This window comes from Ranitomeya variabilis, chromosome 6, assembly GCF_051348905.1.
Source record: "Ranitomeya variabilis isolate aRanVar5 chromosome 6, aRanVar5.hap1, whole genome shotgun sequence".
Taxonomy (NCBI): Eukaryota; Metazoa; Chordata; class Amphibia; order Anura; family Dendrobatidae; genus Ranitomeya; species Ranitomeya variabilis.
In genome coordinates, this window is record NC_135237.1 from 149911576 (window position 1) to 149934407 (window position 22832).

The 22832-nt window shown below is 43.5% G+C and overlaps 1 protein-coding gene across 12 annotated transcripts in view; it reads right to left on the reverse strand.

Moving 5' to 3' along the window:
- Window positions 1-1039: 1039 nt before the first annotated feature.
- The window catches only part of CUL1 (cullin 1), a 121207-nt gene continuing 99414 nt past the window's right edge, over window positions 1040-22832 (reverse strand). For all 12 annotated transcript variants that reach the window (XM_077269122.1, XM_077269124.1, XM_077269127.1 and 9 more), the window contains 9 exons: window positions 18750-18867; window positions 14527-14603; window positions 11271-11402; window positions 8055-8147; window positions 5831-5878; window positions 5332-5414; window positions 4582-4687; window positions 3448-3561; window positions 1040-1606 (listed from right to left, as the gene is read on the reverse strand). In XM_077269122.1, the coding sequence (XP_077125237.1) occupies window positions 1526-1606; window positions 3448-3561; window positions 4582-4687; window positions 5332-5414; window positions 5831-5878; window positions 8055-8147; window positions 11271-11402; window positions 14527-14603; window positions 18750-18867 (852 nt within the window). In that variant the 3' untranslated portion in view covers window positions 1040-1525. The remainder of the gene's footprint in view (window positions 1607-3447; window positions 3562-4581; window positions 4688-5331; window positions 5415-5830; window positions 5879-8054; window positions 8148-11270; window positions 11403-14526; window positions 14604-18749; window positions 18868-22832) is intronic.

Genomic DNA, 22832 nt, shown 5'->3' on the forward strand with positions numbered 1-22832 from the left:
CCCCCTTCCTCCGGTAAGCTACGTTTGGATAGTAAGATATCTGTGGCAAGGAACATACTCTCCATGATGGGCACCATGTATACAAATGCTCTGCGTCCTTGTCACGATACCTATGCGGTAATCCAGCTCGACCCCAAACATGCTGCAGCATGTCGCCGATGGTCATTAGAGTGGCAGCAATGCGGGCAAGTGTAACTGGCAAAGGAAGAGGTCACACTGTCCGACCGGGTCATCTGATTTACACTTCTCGTACTGCAGAACACGAACACTTTCTCTTGCATAGTGGCCATTTTGGGATCTGATGCCGCCATGCCACCTGGCAAGTTACAAGCGAGTGTGCGTGCGCAAATTACAAACTCTGAGATTTGTACTAATGCATCAAAAGGCCATAAGGGTGAAATGTATATCTTTGCAGTAATACGAATGCAAAACCAGATGAATCTTTTTATAATCACCCTGTATAATTCTTACATTCATTTTTAATTTGGGGGCTGGGGGGTGAAGAAAGGGTGTGATTCAAAGTTTTTGATTTTCTCTTTGATATGGTAACCCATTGGTGTGATCCAGACGCAATGATGAGGGGCTGCGGGGAGCCAGTGTGTGCCCGGCCAATCACATGACTGGTATTTAAATGGTTATCAGCAGTGATTGGCGCTCAGCTCACTAATGCCACCAGCATCTACTGCGTGTGGAATGAACTCGGCTCGAGCCCCTTCTGCACTTTAACCCCTTAGCACAAAATGCCGCCCATGTACGTCAGCGTTGGAGTCACCAAACTGAACACCTGTCCCTTGTGTCCTTCGCTCCCAGCAGCTTTACTTCCACATTTGCACTTCTTGCCCATCCATGGGTTGGTGATGTGTATGGGCACTGGCTGTTTTACTCTGTTCATTATGTAAGCCTGTCTCCTCTGACTCGGCCATGATGAAGGGGGCTGGCTTGGCTAATGAACTGATGAAGGTCGTCTCTCTCTTGAAGTTACTAGACATTTTAAATAAGTGACCCCCAGTCTTGTCAGTCCAACCAAAACTGACAAAGATTGTGTGTATTTCACCGGTTTTATTCATACACACATAAAAAAATTAAACACACTATACAAATGGTTTTCATAGCAGATTACATTAGGTCCATTCATACTCATTGTGCTGCCAATATAACTAGAGCTTAGTTCCATTGACATTGTTGCTCGTACAGCCAAGATGTACTGATTTAAAAAGATAGGAGTGGTAGCATGCAAACATCTGTTCTGTTTGGGTACAGGCTACCCTCAGTTCTTAAATTAAAGCGCACTGGTGTCCATATATTCATATTTACATGCTTGAAACGGTGTCAGTCCCGAGGCTGGCGTTGGGGCATCCTTTTTGATTCCGGTGTGATTAAAAAGTGTTGGACCAGGTGGCAGCATATCAGCTCCTATGAAGTTCCTGCGTCACCATTCTTTCCATCACACATCTGCAGAGTGTCACACAATGACATTTAACCAATCAGGCAATTTCTAAATACATGTATAAAATTTTCTTTTCATTCAAGCCAGATAACTGTAGGTGTCCTTTTCTCCATCCACGCGCTCTAGATACTCCTTCTCTATTAGGATGTCAATACATTTCTGGAGAAAAAGAAAAAAAATTGTCAGAAGCTAGACTTGACAAAGTAAGAAAAAAAAAATCTGTATATTTCGGAGAATCTTTGAAATCACAATTAGATGCACTGCAACATATAAGAATCTCCACAAGGTGGCGCTGTCATGGTAGTCTGTACAGATGACAGTATATCACAGCATGGGGTCTCCTTTGTATCTCGGATCATTCTAGTCAGTGAGCAGGCAGCGCGGGTTACAATTATTTTCATGAGCCAGGGCAGAGTTTGGATGAATTCTAAGTTGAAGCCACAGGGACTGGCTGGCCATCTAGCAAATGCCAAATAAGCCAGGCTGCAGTGGCCCACAACTCTTAAAGGGGTATTCCCATCTCTAAGATAATAATATTAGAAAATACCTCCAATTAGACATGTAGTATAGTTCTGCTGATAAGCTATGTCGCCAGAAGCGCATCAAACGGAAGCAACCTATGACATACCTATTCATCATAGGGGTGTGACAGCCGTGGGTGGTGTGTTAAAGGCATATGATGGCTGATTAAACCAGTCATCTGCAGGGGACAATGCGGGCACGTGTTGCAGTTGGGCCTCGAACATGTTATTTGGGCACGACAAAGACGCTCGGGTAACACGATCGCTCATCACTACTCTTCATGTCAGATGTGGTTCCTCAACTCGGCCGCTTTTCAATATCACTTAGGCTACGTTCACATTTGCGGTCAGCGCCGCAGCGTCGGGCGCCGCAGCGGCGCCGCATGCGTCATGCGCCCCTATACTTAACATGGGGGCGCATGGACATGCGTTGTGCTGCGTTTTGCGCCGCATGGCCGCAAGCGTTGGACGCAAGAAACGCTTCAAGTTGCATTTTTTTTTGCGTCCAACTTGCGGGCAAAAACGACGCATGCGGCGCAAAACGCAGCGTTTTAGCGTGCGTTTTGCCGCGTTTTTGTTTGCGTTGTGCGCTGCCGCGCCGACGCAGCGGCGCACAACGCAAATGTGAACGTAGCCTTACAGTTGATTGTGAATATTTTTTTTATTTTTTTTTTAAGAATGGAAGAAAGTTCATGAATTGAATTGTTACAGTGACATCCTATCACAGGATTCTAGAATAACCTGTTCTGTCACACGTGGTTATAAAGGCGGACTGCACGGCCAGGGGCTGGATTTATCCACCTGTGGCAACGTAGTGAATGAAAAACCTCACTTCAATGAATGATTAATAGACGCATGTGTTTCTGCACAGTGTACGTAATGCATACGACACATCAGACACCAATTTAAATATGCAAACAGCAGTAATAGCATGGCCCCATGGAGTCCGGATATCTAAGGCTACTTTCACACTAGCGTCGTTTGCAATACGTCGCAATGCGTCGTTCAGGAGAAAAAACGCATCCTGCAAAGTTGTCTGCAGGATGCGTTTTTTTCCCCATAGACTAACATTACCGACGCATTGCCACACGTCGAAACCGTCGTGCGACGGTTGCGTCGTGTTTTGGCGGACCGCCGGCACAAAAAAAAGTTACATGTAACGTTTTTTTGTGCATCAAGTCCGCCATTTTCGACCGCGCATGCGCAGCCGAAACTCCGCCCCCTCCTCCCCGGACCTTACAACGGGGCAGCGGAAGAGTCGTAAGACTGTTTCCACTGCCCACGTCGGGCATTTATTTCACAGTATGCGTCGGTACGTCGGGCCAACGCACTGCAACGGGCCCATACCGACACTAGTGTGAAAGCAGCCTTAGAGGTCAGGAAAGCTAAAGCACAATCGCCATTTCTGCCTCCTCATAATCACACATGGTTCATATCCCCAGTGTTTCTAGTGGAACCTGATCATTGTACTCAACTCACTTTGATAACAGGAACACGAGGTTTGAACCTTGAGGACAACTGGGTCAAAACTTCTCCAAGGAGCTGCTGGTGTTTGAGGACCTTCCTCATCTTCATAATTCTTACAATAGCAGCCTACATGAAACACAAAGCAAGTGAAAAAAAAAAAATGAACAACCTTCCAAAATACCAGGGGTTAAGCCAGTAAATTGGGGGAACTATTGAAGCATGCCAAACGAACAAAAAAAATGCTTTTAAAAAAAAAAAAAAAAATAGAAAAAGTTTTAATCACCCCCCCCTTTCGCCCCATTCAAAATAAACCAATTTTTTTTTTTTAAAAAAAGAATCAAACCTACACATTTGATATCGCCACGTTCAGAATCACAAGATCAATAAAAAAAAGGATTAACCTGATCGCTAAACGGTGTAGCAAGAAAAAAAAAGTCAAAACACCTGAATTATGATTTTTTGGTCGCGGCGACATAAGCCCTCACCCAACCCCAGATAACAAAAAAATGGATACGCTATGGGTATCGGAAAATGGCGCAATTTTTGTATTTTTTTTAATAATGTTTGGAATTTTTTTTCACCACTTAGATAAAAAATAACCTAGACATGTTTGGTGTTTGTGAACTCATAATAGCCTGGAGAATCATAATGGCAGGTCAGTTTTTAGCATTTAGTGAACCTAGCAAAAAAGCCAAACGAAAAACAAGTGTGGTATTGAACTTTTTGCAATTTCACCGCACTTGAATTTTTTTCCCGTTTTCGAGTACACGACATGGTAAAACCAATGATGTCGTTCGTAAGTACAACTCGTCCCACCAAAAAACAAGCCCTCACATGGCCATATTGATGGAACAAGAAAAGTTATGGCTCGGGGAAGAAGGGGAGCAAAAAATAGAACAAAAAAAATAGAAATACGCCTGGTCCTTAAGGGGTTAAATGCCATGATTTGACTTTATCCACAGACCTGAGGAAGTCACACACACTCGAAGATACAAGACCAGGGGTAGACCTAAAACTGGTGCATGCCATGAAGCCGCACAGAGGGGCCACTTCCGCCTGTAATGCAGCTTGTGCTCCAGATAAAGGGGCGCATTATTGGACTGCACAGGGCCCCTTCTGTCTGTGCGCCCCTGGCCAGGACATTACCTGGATAAGCAGCTTGCGATCTTCCTCAATGTTTTTGTGCGTTGTCTCCTGCTCCTGTTTCTGCTCGGTTTTCATGGGGACATTGATGTTCACTCTAAGCTTTTTACTGCGGAAAAAAAAGAAAATAACTCACAATCTAAAAAGAAATGAGAAGGAATTGGCATTCTACAAACCCATCTACACAAAATACAACAAAGGAAATATCGGAGAACCTGATTACCATCCCCTATAGTAAAGGGTTGGGTTCTCAAACAGCCGACATGCACGGAGGCGGCAGACAAAGGACAGAGCCATCAGCTGTTCAGACATTTCAGGGAGGAAATACAGAGGTGCAGAATCGGGCATTGTCCGGGCCTTCAATGTAAGACTAGGGTCACACCAACACACTGACGCACGCGGAGGAGGTCGTCAGGGTTTCTATTGGAATCACCAAAAAACTGGATTCCAACAGGGAGCTAGATGGCCTCCTGGTGTGGACACTGTCCGGGCTCAGTCCTGGCAGCATTTCCATTATTAGACGAGGTCTCCCCAATGTTGTGCTCAGCACATTGCACATATTACAGAACCTAGCGCCCTTGGCGATGTTGGCAGACATATGCCGTATGCATCAGACGCCAATAGGCACGTGGAAGAACTAATTAGAATACATTAATAATAAATATAATCTTTTTAAATAAAGTATGTTTTTGGGAACGGAAAAAAAGAAGACAGTGGTCCCCTATGTGACAGTGGTCCCCTATGTGAACATACTTTTTATAGCCCAGGTACAGCTTTATTAATATGTCCGGCCGCAGCTCCACTTCATCCACATTTGCGTTTTCATCTTCTAATACCTACAGTTTGGAGAACATGTGATCACATGTTGTATTAGAAAGGCAAAAATTCACTAAACTGTATACAAAACCCAAAACTTGGCACACGTAAAAATTCACTGCAGATTCAAAGATGGGGCTGGTACATTCGGCACAAGGCCGCAGTGAGGGCAGGAAGCGGCCGCCATCTTTGTGTAACATGGGGCCCTTTCTAGAATACATAGAACTTGTTCCCAGTGGTTTATTCTGCTGACTACATTAAGGGCAGACATTATTTCTCCTCAGCTTTCATGGAAACCAAGCTTAAAAAGGGCTTAAAAGGCAGAAGAAGAAGAAACATCACAGACTTCTACACCAGCTTCAGGTAACAATACAGGGAATTTCTCTATTTACATATTTGCTACATTTTTTATGTTAAAACTTTGATGTCGACTCACCAATAACTTTGACTTTAATAATATTTGTAGAACCTGCACCAAAATGTCCTGTAAAAGGGACACAAGTGTTATGTAGGGACAAGAGACAAATTATGACTAGACATCAGACATCACAGCTTTCCCATGGGAGTCCAGGATCTCCCTGCAGCCTGAACCTACATATTATCCACATCTGAGCTGTTACAGGGCCAGGGACAAGCGAAAGCACTTGGGCGGGTGTCAAACTACAACTCCCAGCATTCCCTGAAGGCTACAGCTGTCCGGTGGCTGTCCTGACATGTTGGACGTTTCCCCGCACCCCGAGTGCCATAGATTGCCGATTCCAGGGTGACCGTGTACTGTGCCGGGAGTAATCATGTTACACATTTCTATGCACAGCGCGCTGACCTACAGATCATGAATCCCTCAGTAGTGCAGCCTCAGAGCCTTTTTATTGGCTGTGTGCCAAGAACTTAAAGGGGTTGTCCAGCCTCATAATAAAAAAGTCTGCCGTCACTATGTGACTGCTGAACTGTGAGTAGCAGGCACACTGTCACACTTCCCCTGTATTCCCTCTGCGAGTGGAGGGGGGATCCATCTATTAAGCATACACTGTCACCATACAGCAGTCTGCACCAGGAAGCGCCTGTAACGGAAATACTATACTACGGGCGCATATGGCAGCCGGTATGAGCAGCATTCGTCTACATCACAGGCCTCTGTGTGGGGGCCTCCTCATACGACTGACAAGTACAGGACCCGATGAAGGAAACCTGCGTGTTCTCCATGTGCTGGATGCCAGCATTAGGATAAATCTATCAGCAGCTCCAATGGAGGAGCACTGTAATGTTTCAGATAAATAACAAGTGTGGTTCCTAATCGCATGGAGAAAAAAAAAAAAAATCAGTACAATGGGCGGGTGTTCAGGATGAGTGTGTAACGCCGGAGACTGCATAAGGTCTTCCATGTAAGGTACGTGCCCATGCTCAGGAATTGCTGCGGTTCTACGTATTTATGTCACAACAATAACTGATGAAAAACATTGGTTAAACTTCAATAATACTAGTAGAAAAATAATAATTAACCAATGTATATATGGACTAAATATGGACAATCGTCGCTGAGACATATAGAAACAGAGGCTGAACACCTCACGATAAAAAGCATTCCAATATATATAAGGAAAGTATACATTTTATTCAAAATTACATGGTGCAAGGATTATAGCAACAATAAAGAAAATACAGAAGAAAGGGTTAAAAAGAAACGCTCTAGGGTCGGCAAGATACCACCTGGGCCCAATATAATATGCACATATTTTCTTCAAAGGTACATATAGTGCGAACACTACCCCATACAGATGTGTCTACATGCAATATATCGCCAAAGAAGAATAAAAACACATAATATGTGGCAAAAGTAAGCGCAACAAGGAGGTACACAGAGTATGGACTTAATAGTCCTACCACCAGCTTGATAGTAGCTGCGCTGCAAAAGACAAGTATGATATGCGATAGAAAATACACATATTACCTATAGTTGGAATGGTAGTAGTGGCCCAGAGGATCAGCCCGACCGCCCCAACGCGCGTTTCGGTTGGCACCTTAAGTCCATACTCTGTGTACCTCCTTGTTGCGCTTACTTTTGCCACATATGTGTTTTTATTCTTCTTTGGCGATATATTGCATGTAGACACATCTGTATGGGGTAGTGTTCGCACTATATGTACCTTTGAAAAAACATGTGCATATTATATTGGGCCCAGGTGGTATCTTGCCGACCCTAGAGCGTTTCTTTTTTACCCTTTCTTCTGCATTTTCATTATTGTTGCTATAATCCTTGCACCATGTAATTTTGAATAAAATGTATACTTTCCTTATATATATTGGACTGCTTTTTATCGTGAGGTGTTCAGCCTCTGTTTCTGTATTTATGTCACAGCATAGTGGATGGGATTTCCTGACCTCCGCGTCCACGATGCGTGTATGTGAGTGTACTGCGGAGGCTGACATGAGGCGCAGGTTTACGAGCCGCACCATATCAATTTCTCTTGTGGAGAAGCTAGTCTCTGCAATAGAAATGTCAACAATAGAGTATTTGGATGCGGCAGTGAACACGTGGATTTATCTGCAGGATTAGAACGCGGATACTTCCCGATTGTGGGAACGCACCCCCACGGTTAGTAGAGTACACCTGCACTTCCTAGACCATAAAAATAAGCGCCTATAATGGATGAAGATTGTACCATTTTGATCTGTGTGCTGTCTGTTAGCTGCTGCACTGTGTAGGCATCTTCTGTATTATACTGGAGGAGGATCGCCATCTGGAACGTTGAGGCCTGAAATCCAAACACAAGCAAATGGAAAACTTCACAAATCAGAACAGATACTGAAACACAAAGGGAATCTGACAGCAGTTTTTTACTACCTAATCTGAAAACAGCAAGAGATAGGGGCTGAAACACAGGTTGTAATGATGTCTCACTTACTAAGCTGTGTGCTTGTTTACTTACAATGAAGGTGTTATACCCAGGAAATGATCACTGCCAGGACTGGTGTCACGTGAGGAGTTGTCAACCACATCCCCTCCTTTGACAAGCAGGTCTCTGCCAATAGACAATGTACACAGAGAGCTGTGGTGTGGGAGGGGGCAGCTTTCTGAGCTCTGCTACATCTGAGAACTGTGCCACAACTACTGCAGTCCGTAATCTAAATGATACATCCGAGGAGGTGGAGTTAGAGCCTATTTTGGTGGAGATTAAAAATTAGAAACCTGCTGACAGATTCCGTTTAAAGCCTTGTGGACACATTGAATAGTGACAGCGTTTTATCCAGTTCTGGCGTTTCACAGTGTCAGCAAAATGAATGAATAAGCGTTCTACAATCTCATGTACAGGCGTTGCTTTATATCCTTGCATATTTTAACCATCAATGCATTGTTCAAATCGGTAGCATGTCATGTCAGCGGTTTTCATCCAAACGAATGCATATAAAAAAAACAAAAAAAAACAAAACAAAACACATTGAACGCTGTGTTTTTCCTGCCAAGAGACATGTCTTTAGAGCACAAAGTTCTGCTACAAATATTCAACATCTGCAGATACCCTAAGAAAAAACCCAAACATTTAGTTGCAAGACTGAAAGCAAAACCACCATGTTATTAGCGGATAGTGGGTTGTGTACCAGAGATTACACCTTCACATTGAAAAGTTTCTGCAAACTTAAGAGCATGTTTTATATATAGTTAAGTCCATACATATTTGGACAGAGACAACATTTTTCTAATTTTGGTTATAGACAATACCACAATGAATTTTAAACAAAACAATTCCGATGCAGTTGAAGTTCAGACTTTCAGCTTTCATTTGAGGGTATCCACATTAAAATTGGATGAAGGGTTTAAGAGTTTCAGCTCCTTAACATGTGCCACCCTGTTTTTAAAGGGACCAAAAGTAATTGGACAGATTCAATAATTTTAAATAAAATGTTCATTTCTAGTACTTGTTTGACAACCCTTTGTTGGCAATGACTGCCTGAAGTCTTGAACTCATGGACATCACCAGACGCTGTGTTTCCTCCTTTTTGATGCTCTGCCAGGCCTTCACTGCGGTGATTTTCAGTTGCTGTTTGTTTGTGGACCTTTCCGTCTGAAGTTTAGTCTTTAACAAGTGAAATGCTGCTCAATTGGGTTGAGATCAGGTGACTGACTTGGCCATTCAAGAATATTCCACTTCTTTGCTTTAATAAACTCCTGGGTTGCTTTGGCTTTATGTTTTGGGTCATTGTCCATCTGTAGTATGAAGCGACGACCAATCAGTTTGGCTGCATTTGGCTGGATCTGAGCACACAGTATGGCTCTGAAGACCTCAGAATTCATTCGGCTGCTTCTGTCCTGTGTCACATCAACAATAAACACTAGTGACCCAGTGCCACTGGCAGCCATGCATGCCCAAGCCATCACACTGCCTCTGCCGTGTTTTACAGATGATGTGGTATGCTTTGGATCATGAGCTGCACCACGCCTTCGCCATACTTTTCTCTTTCCATTATTCTGGCAGAGGTTGATCCTGGTTTCATCTGTCCAAGGAATGGTCTTCCAGAACTGTGCTGGCTTTTTTAGATGTTTTTTAGCATAGTCCATTCTAGCCATTTTATTCTTGATGCTTATGAGTGGCTTGCACCGTGCAGTGAACCCTCTGTAATTACTTTCATGCAGTCTTCTCTTTATGGTAGATTTGGATATTGATACGCCGACCTCCTGGAGAGTGTTGTTCACTTGGTTGGCTGTTGTGAAGAGGTTTCTCTTCACCATGGAGATTATTCTGCGATCATCCCCCACTGTTGTCTTCTGTGGGCGCCAAGCTCTTTTTGCATTGATGAGATCACCAGTGCTTTCTTTCTTTCTCAGGATGTACCAAACTGTAGATTTTGCCACTCCTAATATTGTAGCAATATTAGCTGTTTTCGCAGCTTAAGGATGGCTTGTTTCACCTGCATGGAGAGCTCATTTGACTACATGTTTACTTCACAGCAAAACCTTCCAAATGCAAGCACCACACCTCAAATCAACTCCAGGCCTTTTATCTGCTTAATTTAGAATGACATAACGAAGGGATTGCCCACACCTGTCCATGGAATAGCCTTGGAGTCAATTGTCCAATTACTTTTGGTCCCTTTAAAAACAGGGTGGCACATGTTAAGGAGCTGAAACTCCTAAACCCTTCATCCAATTTTAATGTGGATACCCTCAAATGAAAGCTGAAAGTCTGAACTTCAACTGCATCTGAATTGTTTTGTTTAAAATTCATTGTGGTAATGTCTATAACCAAAATTAGAAAAATGTTGTCTCTGTCCAAATATATATGGACTTAACTGTATGAAGCTCAAATTTTGCACTACATCTCAGGCTATGTTCACACGTGGGGTTTTAGATGCGTTTTTCCTGCAGGCAAAACCTGCTCTCTCGGCAGTAACAAGTTTGCTTCAAAAAAACAGGTTTTGCTTAGTTTTTGTTGCATTTTTTTCCTGCGTTGTACATTTGTCTCTTGTTCATGCTGATAGTTTTGTGCACAAAAAATAAAAAAATAAAAATCTGATTTTACTTCAAGTTTTGGAAGAAAAAAAAAACCCAGCAAAACCAGATACCTGTGTTTTTTGCAGCGTTTGCACTACCCATTGCTTTCGATGGTTGAAAAAAAACTTTGCATTTGGCAAAAACGAAGGTACTGCACAAAGTACTGACAAAGAGCAACCTGCGTGCATGAGATTTCTAAGTTCTCATTAGACTTTGCTGGTCCTGTGAAATGCAGCTGAAAATTTGCATTAAAAACACACACAAAAAACGCAACATGTGAACACGGCCTTAGATGGTCTTGCCATACACTGCACTAAGTGGCGGTAGCTCTGCCTTGTGATATTTGCACGGCCAATCAGCGCCTCCCCTGTGCGACGTGCGCGCTCACCTGTAACGTATAGCGATTTTTAAAGCAGTTGGTTACCAGCTCCCCTTTGGACAACTGATATAACCACGTCAGTTTCCTCCCACTGTGCCGACTGGCATAAAAAGCTGTAAACCTCTGATAACTTCTCTCCAGCTGTCAGAAAACAATGAACATTTCATTACAAGAAAACGTATTAACAAGTCGCAAAGGAATATATAAAAACCTCAGGGAGACTCGTCACAATGTAAGCTTTAGCTGCAGGTATTCTCACCCAACCATAGCTGTGGCTCCCATTACTGTTCCCACTACGGGAGACAAAATAATGCAGCAACCCCAAATATAGTAACCTAATTTAACCCCAAAATCACAGGGCAATCCCTCCCCCCCCCTTCTCTTTTTTCATTTTTACCTCCCCTTCTTCCAAAAGGCATAACTTATTTTTCTGTCAATATGGCTTGTTTTTTTTTGCGTGACAGATCATACTGACCGGCAGTGGGGTCATCAGCAGACCCCCAGATGTCATTCATGACAACCCATCGGCGTCACAGTGGCACCGATGGGAGCGTGGAATGACGCACCCCCCGTCACAATGTTAAATGCTGCTGTCAGAGATTGACAGCGGGATGTAACAGATAAGGGCAGAGCTCCGGTCCACCCGCAGCTGTTTGAATCAGCCATCATGTGCAGGGAAAGATGCAGGCTTGGCGTGTGAGCCCGCATCAAAGGCAGGGACGTGGTGACATCATGTACGTTTATGTACAGGTCCTTCTCAAAAAATTAGCATATAGTGTTAAATTTCATTATTTACCATAATGTAATGATTACAATTAAACTTTCATATACTATAGATTCATTATCCACCAACTGAAATTTGTCAGGTCTTTTATTGTTTTAATACTGATGATTTTGGCATACAACTCCTGATAACCCAAAAAACCTGTCTCAATAAATTAGCATATTTCACCCGACCAATCAAATAAAAGTGTTTTTTAATACCAAACAAAAAAACCATCAAATAATAATGTTCAGTTATGCACTCAATACTCGGTCGGGAATCCTTTGGCAGAAATGACTGCTTCAATGCGGCGTGGCATGGAGGCAATCAGCCTGTGACACTGCTGAGATGTTATGGAGGCCCAGGATGCTTCAATAGCGGCCTTAAGCTCATCCAGAGTGTTGGGTCTTGCGTCTCTCAACTTTCTCTTCACAATATCCCACAGATTCTCTATGGGGTTCAGGTCAGGAGAGTTGGCAGGCCAATTGAGCACAGTAATACCATGGTCAGTAAACCATTTACCAGTGGTTTTGGCACTGTGAGCAGGTGCCAGGTCGTGCTGAAAAATGAAATCTTCATCTCCATAAAGCATTTCAGCCGATGGAAGCATGAAGTGCTCCAAAATCTCCTGATAGCTAGCTGCATTGACCCTGCCCTTGATGAAACACAGTGGACCAACACCAGCAGCTGACATGGCACCCCACACCATCACTGACTGTGGATACTTGACACTGGACTTCAGGCATTTTGGCATTTCCTTCTCCCCAGTCTTCCTCCAGACTCTGGCACCTTGATTTCCGAATGACATGCAAAATTTGCTTTCATCAGAAAAAAGTACTTGGGACCACTTAGCAACAGTCCAGTGCTGCTTCTCTGTAGCCCAGGTCAGGCGCTTCTGCCGCTGTTTATGGTTCAAAAGTGGCTTTACCTGGGGAATGCGGCACCTGTAGCCCATTTCCTGCACACGCCTGTGCACGGTGGCTCTGGATGTTTCCACACCAGACTCAGTCCACTGCTTCCTCAGGTTCCCCAAGGTCTGGAATCGGTCCTTCTCCACAATCTTCCTCAGGGTCCGGTCACCTCTTCTCGTTGTACAGCGTTTTCTGCCACATTGTTTCCTTCCAACAGACTTACCATTGAGGTGCCTTGATACAGCACTCTGGGAACAGCCTATTTGTTGAGAAATTTCTTTCTGGGTCTTACCCTCTTGCTTGAGGGTGTCAGTGATGGCCTTCTTGACATCTGTCAGGTCGCTAGTCTTACCCATGATGGGGGTTTTGAGTAATGAACCAGGCAGGGAGTTTTTAAAAGCCTCAGGTATCTTTTGCATGTGTTTAGAGTTAATTAGTTGATTCAGAAGATTAGGGTAATAGGTCATTTAGAGAACCTTTTCTTGATATGCTAATTTATTGAGACAGGTTTTTTGGGTTATCAGGAGTTGTATGCCAAAATCATCAGTATTAAAACAATAAAAGACCTGACAAATTTCAGTTGGTGGATAATGAATCTATAGTATATGAAAGTTTAATTGTAATCATTACATTATGGTAAATAATGAAATTTAACACTATATGCTAATTTTTTGAGAAGGACCTGTATGTTTCATATCTTGTGAAGGGGATAAATCTCTTGGTTCTTCCTGGCTCGCTTCGATTTTAGTTCGAACTGCTCAAGAATACTTCTGTCGTTACGGACAATCACACAGAATGGCTCTTGTTTTGTAGGAGTTGGCAAGTGCCTACATCTCAGACATCCGCTAATGTCAATGGGTAATAAGTAGCGCTTCATAGCCCCCACTGTCTACAGAGAGACCTAAATGTGATCATCTGTACTAATGTGATCAGACATCCAACCAGTGGCACGGTGCAGCCGCCAAATGCTAAGCTTTCACCGATCATTGGTCGTTTATATGCCAGTTACACAGGCAGACCACAGTAAAAGATGCGCACCGGGCTATCCATACTAGATCGCTTGGTGCGCATGGTCTGCCATGGCTCCGATGCACATTGTGCTGCACAAACGATCATGTACCCAATGAACGGCAGCCTATTTACACTGATAGATTATTGTGGAGTGAGCATTTTAATCACGCTCGTTAATGATTATCTTTCAGTATAAATGTCACTTCAGAGAACATTTATATACCCAATTATATACAAATCGAATAAAGGGATTATTCTGGATACGTAAAAATGGTTAGCCAAGACCTACACAAGGTTAATGTAATGGCTCCGTCCAGAATATCGTCACACGGAGAAATGGCAAACCGTTTGACAAGCCATAAAATATTCAGCAAGGCTTTTAGCTTACATTGAAACAAAGCACCTTGTAAATTATGCAGCGATATGAATATTCTGTGCCAATTTTGTCCTCATAAGCCAATGTTAAAAGATTTGTAATAGATTTTAGGTTAAAACAAACATTAAAATTTGAGTTTGAACAACGTCGCCAATCATTTTACCAGTCATACGACATAGTGGATTGTACAGAGAAGTACCGTACCTCAGAAGGTAAAGCAAACGTGCAGAACTGCTGAAAAGGCCACGATCCAGAGCTGAGAACCTGTATGCTGAAGTCCACTGAGGGGAAAAAACAACAGTTACACCCCGGTCATTCCCTGGATGATAAATCATCATGCATAGGAGTACGACGATGAGAACGAGGGAAATAGAGGATGTTGCACTGTGAAGGAGAAGGTGGCGGATAGAGAGATTATATACATATATATATATACACACACACACACACACACACACACACACACACACATATATATATAAACATATATACATACACACTGTGTGCGGGGTGCGTATGTATGTATGTATGTATGTATGTATGTATGTATGTATGTATGAATGAATGAATGAATGAATGAATGAATGAATGAATACATACATACATACACACAGCTCTGGCAAAAATTAAGAGACCACTGCACAGTTTTATAAAAATCAGCTTCTCTACATGTCTGACAGCCATTCCATTCCAGTGTCAGTTGAATTCCAACCAGAGTACACCTCATTCTACTTAAGGTGCTTCTGATTAGGTGATCACCTGAACCAAATCTTATTTAATGAAGAAAAGTATAAAAAACACTGATGTGGGGTTCACAATCCTCTTGCAATAGGACAAGCTGGATGGCAAAACAAGTGCTAGAAATATCCCAAAAGTAATAGGAATGAAAAAATAAACTTTTAACCATGCCAAAGGAGATGAAAAGAAAGGTCTTGAGTGAAGAAAAGGGCTCAATTCTGGCTTTACTAGCAGAGGGACAGTGAGCCTCATGTTGCCTCCATCCTTAAAATTTCTAAGACTGCAGTCTATTACAACAAGGTCAAGCAGCAGACATTGGGGACAACAAAGCTAAAGACCGGCAGAGGGAGAAAAAGATTCTCCACTGACCGGGACGACAGTCATCTTATTTGAATGTCACTCCTCAACCGCAGGACGACATCAAGTGACCTACAAAAGGAATAGCAAATGGCAGCTAGGGTGAAGTGCACGGCAAGAACAGTTCATAATAGGCTCCTAGAGGCAGGACTCAAGTCATGTAAAGCTAGAAAAAAGCCTTTCATCTATGAGAAGCAAAGGAGAGCCAGGCTGAAGTTTGCCAAAGACCATAAGGATTGGACCATAGAGGACTGGAGTAAGGTAATCTTCTCTGACGAGTCCAATTTTCAGCTTTGCCCAACACCTGGTCGTCTAATGGTTAGACGGAGACCTGGAGAGGCGCACAAGCTAGTGTCTTACACCCACTGTGAAATTTGGTTGAGGATCGGTGATGATCTGGGGATGCTTCAGCAAGGCTGGAATTGGGCAGGTTAATCTTTGCGAAGGATGTATGAATCAAGCCGAATACAAGGTTATCTTGGAAAAACAGTTGATTCCTTCTGCTCAGGCAATGTTCCCCAACTCTGGGGACTGTTTTTTTCCAGCAGGACAATGTGCCATGCCACACAGCTAGGTCAATCAAGGTGTGGATGAAGGACCATCACATCAAATCCCTGTCATGGGCAGCCCAATCTCCAGACCTGAACCCCATTGAAAACCTCTGGAATGTAATCAAAAGGAAAATTTAGGCTATGTGCACACGTTGCGGATTTTGCTGCAGATCAGCAGCTGTTTTCCATGCGTTGTACAGTACCATGTAAACATATGGAAAACAAAACCTGCAGTGCACATGCTGCGGAAAAAAACGTGCAGAAAAGCAGCAGTGTTTTTTCCGCAGCATGTCAATTCTTTGTGCACATTCCGCAGCGGTTTACACCTGCTCCTCATTAGGAATCCGCAGATGTAAAACCGCAGGTAAAAACCGAGATAAATCCACGGGTAATCTGCAGAGCGGTTTACCTGCGGATTTTGCAAAAACAGTGTGGAAAAATCCGTACACCAATCTGCAACGTGTGCACATGGCCTGTGACTATCAGGCTATCAAACAAAGAAGAACTGCTTACATTTTTGTGCCAGAAGCAGTGTGAAAGACTGGTGGAAAGCATGCCAAGACGCATGAAAGCTGTGATTAAATATCATGGTTATTCCACAAAATATTGATTTCTGAACTCTTCCTGAGTTATAACGTTAGTATTGTTGCTTCTAAAATGATTATGAACTTGTTTTCTTTGCATTATTTGAGGTCTGCAAGCAATGCATTTGTTTGTTATTTCGACCATTTCTCCTTTTCAGAAAAAAAATACAAACTTTATTGCTTGGAAATTCGGAGACATGTTGTCAGAAGTTTATAGACTAAAAGAACAATTTACATTTTACTCAAAAATATACCTATAAAGAGAAAAATCAGACAAACTCAACATTTTGCAGTGGCCTCTTAATTTTTGCCAGAGCTGTACGTGTGCGTTGAGCTTTAGCTTACAGAACTTTAAAATTACCTGAAAAATCTAAAATTAAAAAACATTTGTCTACGTTATGACAAAGTTCTACAAACTAGTGAGACAAGGTTAGCTGTGCATGGAAAATTACCACCAGTTTGTAGGAAGCCAAAAGCAGAGTTCACACTGCAGTATGAGAAATATGGGAATTTCCAATTTCATTGTACACATGAACTAAAGGGTTCACTATTCAGATCACTCGCACGTTACTATGTGGGTGCTGTCTTTGATGTGTTTTAACGGTAGTGACCTCATTGTGGAAAGGAAAAACACAACAGGGAGGTTGTAACTATCACCACACGTGCAGATTTAGTGCTTGTGAAGAGCTGCAAGACTTCCAGATAAAACCCAGCCAGCTGGCTCTGGTCACATTAGCCCAAGACTCTGTACAGATTTTAGGAACAGGTACCGTATATACTCGAGTATAAGCCGAGATCCCTAATTTTGCCACAAAAAACTGGGAAAACTTGACTCGAGTATAAGCCTAGGGTGGGAAATGCAGCAGTTACTGGTAAATATATATATATATATATATATATATATATATATATATATATATATATATATATATATATATATATATATATATATATATATATATAGGGTACCAATAAAAGTAAAATTAATTGAGACATCAGTAGGTTAAGTAATTTTAACTATCCATATTGAAAATCAGGAGCCCCGTATAATGCTCCATAAAGTTCATGATGGGCCCCCTAAGATGCTCCATAATAAAATATGCCCCATAAAATGCTCCATAAAGTTTATGATGGGCCCCATAAGATGCTTCATAGAAAATATGCCCCATATAGTGCTGCATAGATTATGGCCCCATAAGATGCTCCATAGATAATGTACCCCATACAATGCTGCATAGGTTGATTATGGCCCCATACAATGCTGCATAGATAATGGCCCCATACAATGCTGCATAGATTAATTATGGCCCCATAAGATGCTCCATAGATAATGTACCCCATACAATGCTGCATAGGTTGATTATGGCCCCATAAGATGCTCCATAGATTCTGTGCCCCATACAATGCTGCATAGGTTGATTACGGCCCCATAAGATGCTCCATAGAAACATTTGCCCCATATGCTGCTGCTACGATAAAAAAAAAAAAAATCACATACTCACCTGTTGTCCTGAGCAGGCCCCCGGCACTTGCAATATCCACCTGTCCGTGTTCCACCGCTGGGCGCCGCTGTGTCTTCCGCGTCCTCCGCAGTGACTGTTCAGGCAGAGAGCGGCGCGCACACTAATCGCATCATCGCGCCCTCTGACCTCAAACATCACAGGCAGAGGACGCAGAAGACACAGCGGCTGAACACAGGTGAATATTGAGCAATACTCACCCTCCAGTCCCCATTATACTCACCCGCTCCCGGCGCGGTCCCTGGCAGCTTCTCACTGACAGGTGATCTTCGAAGCCCGCAGCTTCTTCCTGTGTTCAGCGGTCACATCGTACTGTTCATTAAAGTAATGAATGTGTCCACATTCATTACTTTAATGAGCGGTACCACGTGACCGCTGAACACAGGAAGAAGCTGCGGGCGCCAGAGAAGCAGGAACGTACAGAGACGAGCCAGGAGCAGGTAAGTATGATGTGACAGCCCCCGCTCCCCCTACCCCGCCGACCCCCTGGGACAATGACTAGTATAAGCTGAGAGGGGCACTTTCAGCCCCAAAAAATGGGCTGAAAATCTTGGCTTATACTCGAGTATATACGGTATTTGCAGGGAGTTCATACAGCGGATATAGAAAATCTGTACACCCAACAGAGGAAAAATAAACAATAAATCTGCGCAGAACAGTAAAGTGGGTGCACTTACAGTCCAGTGGTTCGGAATTAGTCAGGTGCTTCTTAAACTGCTCGTTCAGGTCTTTGCTGACGCCAATGTCTTGAAACATTCGCTGCAATTTTGAGGTGTATTCAAAACCACATGCTTGCTGTAGATGTAACATAAAGCAATGTGAATAAAAGCCTGCAATATTAACAGTGAGACTAAAGGAACACGTCCGTGTATGCAAGCTCCCCAGACCATAGGCAGCAGGATTTAGAGCCTTTTGCACAATTACAGCCAGGCAGTTGTGGCTGGAGACCATAGGAATAGACGTGACTACCCCGGCACCGCGCCTGGCCGGATTCTCCCTGTATCGCGGTACTTGATTGGCAGGTCTCGCTCATGTGTGTTCATAGACAGACCTGTCAATCACCAGCAGCTGGACCAGTCATGTCTATTCCTACTGTCCCCGACTGGATCTTATAGATTATAACAATGGCTACACTTTATCATGTATACTATTGACTTATCACATTAATCAGCAATGTCTCAGTAATGGGGAATTCTGTGTCACTGAAGACAGACTTTACCTGAGAATTAAGTGAGAATGAAATCAGTGCAGGAGAAGATCAAATCTGAACAGCGACACTATGTGGCCATAACTCTGGAGTGTTAAACCTCAGGATTAAGAGAACAATCCAGAGTCACAGCGCACAAAACAGGTGATAACTAACATTTCCCTCATGTCTGCCTTACATCAGCACCAGCTGCACAATGTTATTTTTACCACCTAAACGTTGCCAACTTCTGAACAGGCCGCTACAGCCGGCAGACTAAAGCCGTTATGTGGGCAAGGAATGGCCAGGCCAATCATCAGGACGGGGTCAAAGAAGGAGCCCCCACTGTTAACCATCTAGATGACCGTTAATATTGACAGCAGAATCTTGGGAGTTAAATGGCCGTGGTCGGTGCCAACACTGATCCCAACTGCGTCAGCTACGTAGTGTACAGCCGACAGCTGAGAGAGGACACTCATATCTCAGGGCAGTAAAAAGACGTACTGGCCCACATCATGGGGTTAATGCCATATTACATAATAACAATTTATCTTCAGGTGATTCATGAAAAAAATAACAAAATGTTTACTCTTTAAATTAGGTTTCATTTAACAAGTATACTCTGATGGTCAGAGAAAATCGAAACATTGGGGGAGGAGGCATGTCCAGCATGGACGCCAATATTTGTGACAAAAAAATGACGTGTGGGGCACATTTTACATCCTCTCCGGAACACTCCTCTTCATGGCAAGGATGCCCCTATTCTACGCTCTTTACCTAGTCCTCACCTCAGCCGTAACCAACCAGTGATTGCCATTTACTACATACAGCTAGGAAGTGAGAAATCACTGTTTATGGGATTGTATTCTAAATGTGATGATACTAAAAGGGTTATTAACTATTTATTTAAATCCCGTAGTCACCAGTGTAAAATATAATGACGGATACTCCCCCTCCTGCACCGGATCTTCCCCCTCCTGCACCGGATCTTCCCCCTCCTGCACCGGATCTTCCAGCACTCACAAGAGATTTTTATGCAAGAATTGCAGTCAATCAGCAATTGCTAATGATCGACATTGCATTAGGTCGAAAGGAGGTTATCGGAGGGAAGCGTAAGAACTGCAGCCCACGGCATAATGTCCCGCGAGCGCCGGGAGACCTGGTGCAGACATCACAAGAAAGGAGCTGATGCAGAGGAGAGCATCTGGCCTTCGTATTTTACACTGGGGAGCACAGCATTCAAGAGGTGGCTGTCAGAGAACTGGACAACCCCTTTAAAGTGTTACTATGACGTTTTAAAAGTCATTGACAAAGATATATAAAGTGAACACCACAATAGTAGCCGCTAAATGTGCCGTCAGGCTTCCCATTCCTATAGGACCATTAGGCCAACAAAGCTTTGTTAACTTCCGTATTTTTCGGACTTCAAGACACACTTTTTTCCTCCAAAAATGTGGAGAAAATAAGGGGTGTGGGTCTTATAGTCCAGATGTACCTACTCTGGCTGCAGTGGGGAGGCGGGGGAGCGGCTGAGCAGCGGGTTACAGAAGATAGGTGCCGGCTGCTGCGGCTAACTCCTGTGCCCGCTGCTAAAGAGAAATTAATATTCACTGCATTCCACCCCCATGGTCACTACTCCATGCTAATTCTCTTGGATCTCTGCAGCATTAGACACAGTGGATCATCAGCTCCTCCTCACTATGCACCGCTCCATCGGCCTCAAGGACACCGTTCTCTCCTGGTTCTCCTCCTATCTCTCTGACCGCTCTTTCACTCTATCTTTTGCTGGTTCCTCCTCCTCTCCTTACTATCGGGGGTTCCTCAATGATCAGTCCTAGGCCCCCTCCTCTTCTCTTTGTATACTGCCCCTATTGGAGAAACAATCAGTAGATTTGGGTTCCAGTACCATCTCTATGCTGATGACACCCAATTATACACTTCTTCTCCTGATATCACGCCTGCCTTTTTAGAAACCACCAGTGATTGTCTTACCGCTGTCTCTAACATCTTGTCCTCCCTCTATCTGAAACTGAACCTGTCAGAAACTGAACTCGTGTTGTCTCCCTCTACTAACCTACCTTTGCCTGACATTGCCATCTCCGTGTGTGGTTCCACCATTACTCCCAAGCAACACGTTCTCTGCCTTGGGGTCATCCTTGATTCCGAGCTTTCATTCACCCCCCACATCCGATCACTGGCTCGCTGTAATCTGCACCTCAAGAACACTTCTAGAATTCGACCTTTTCTTACTTTTGACTCCACAAAAACTCTTACTGTTGCTCTTATTCATTCTCGTCTGGACTATTGTAACTCTCTACTAATCGGCCTCCCTTTTACCAAACTCTCCCCACTCCAATCTGTCCTGAATGCTGCAGCCAGGATCATATTCCTCACCAACCGTTACACCGATGCCTCTACCCTGTGCCAGTCATTATACTGGTTACCCATCCACTCCAGAATCCAGTACAAACTTATTACCCTCACCCACAAAGCTCTCCATGGCTCAGCATCACCCTACATCTCCACCCTGGTCTCAGCCTACCAACCTACCCGTGCCCTCCATTCTGCTAATGACCTGAGGTTAACAACCGCTATAATCAGAACCTCCCACTCCCGTCTCCAAGACTTTTTACGTGCTGCGCCAATTCTTTGGAATGCACTACCCAGGTTAATACGATTATTCCCTTAGTTTTAAGAGTGCCCTAAAAACACATTTGTTCAGACTGGCATAACCGCCTCAACACAACCTAACTATCCCTGTTTTGACCATTCAAAATTTTTTACCACAACCAGGTTCCTCGCATCATGTTCTCATACGCTTTATGCATTCAATAGCCCTCTGTGTTTTGTCTGTACATAATTGGGCTGATAACCGGTTCATTCAGCTTTACATGAACACTCAATTATTACACTATGGTTGATCCGAACAATGAAAGCAATTGTTACCATCCATCCACCTTTCCTGTCTCCCCCTTTTCCTCATAGTTTGTAAGCTTGCGAGCAGGGCCCTCATTCCTCTTGGTATCTGTTTTGATCTATGTGTTTATTGTTATGCTGTAATGTCTATTGTCTGTACAAGTCGCCTCCAAAATGTAAAGTGCTGCGGAATATGTTGGCGCTATAGAAATAAAATCATTATTAATATGGGCGTGGAGGGCAGTGAATATTCATTTCTCTTTAATAGCATCCTGGTATGCATAGCCCCATCCTTATCCTGGTATGATTGGCCTCCATCCCCGTCCTGGTATGCATAGCCCCATCAGAAAAACAAAAACAAAAAAAACAAAACAAAAAAACATATACAAACATTATACTTAACTTCCTGCGCTCCTTCGCAGCGTCTAGTTCTGATGACAGCAGCTGCTTTATGCTTGTAAGCAGCACATGGCAGGGACATCACGCACGGCTTACAAGACGAAAGACAGCTGCCGGAATGCTCACTGCTCCCCACACCGGGACTATGTGCATGGAGGGCAGTGAGTATTCATTGCTCTTTAGTAGTGAGCACAGCGTTGGCCTCAGTAGCCAGCTTCCAGCAGCTCCCGAGCTTTCAAGTGTGACACTACTAAAGGGA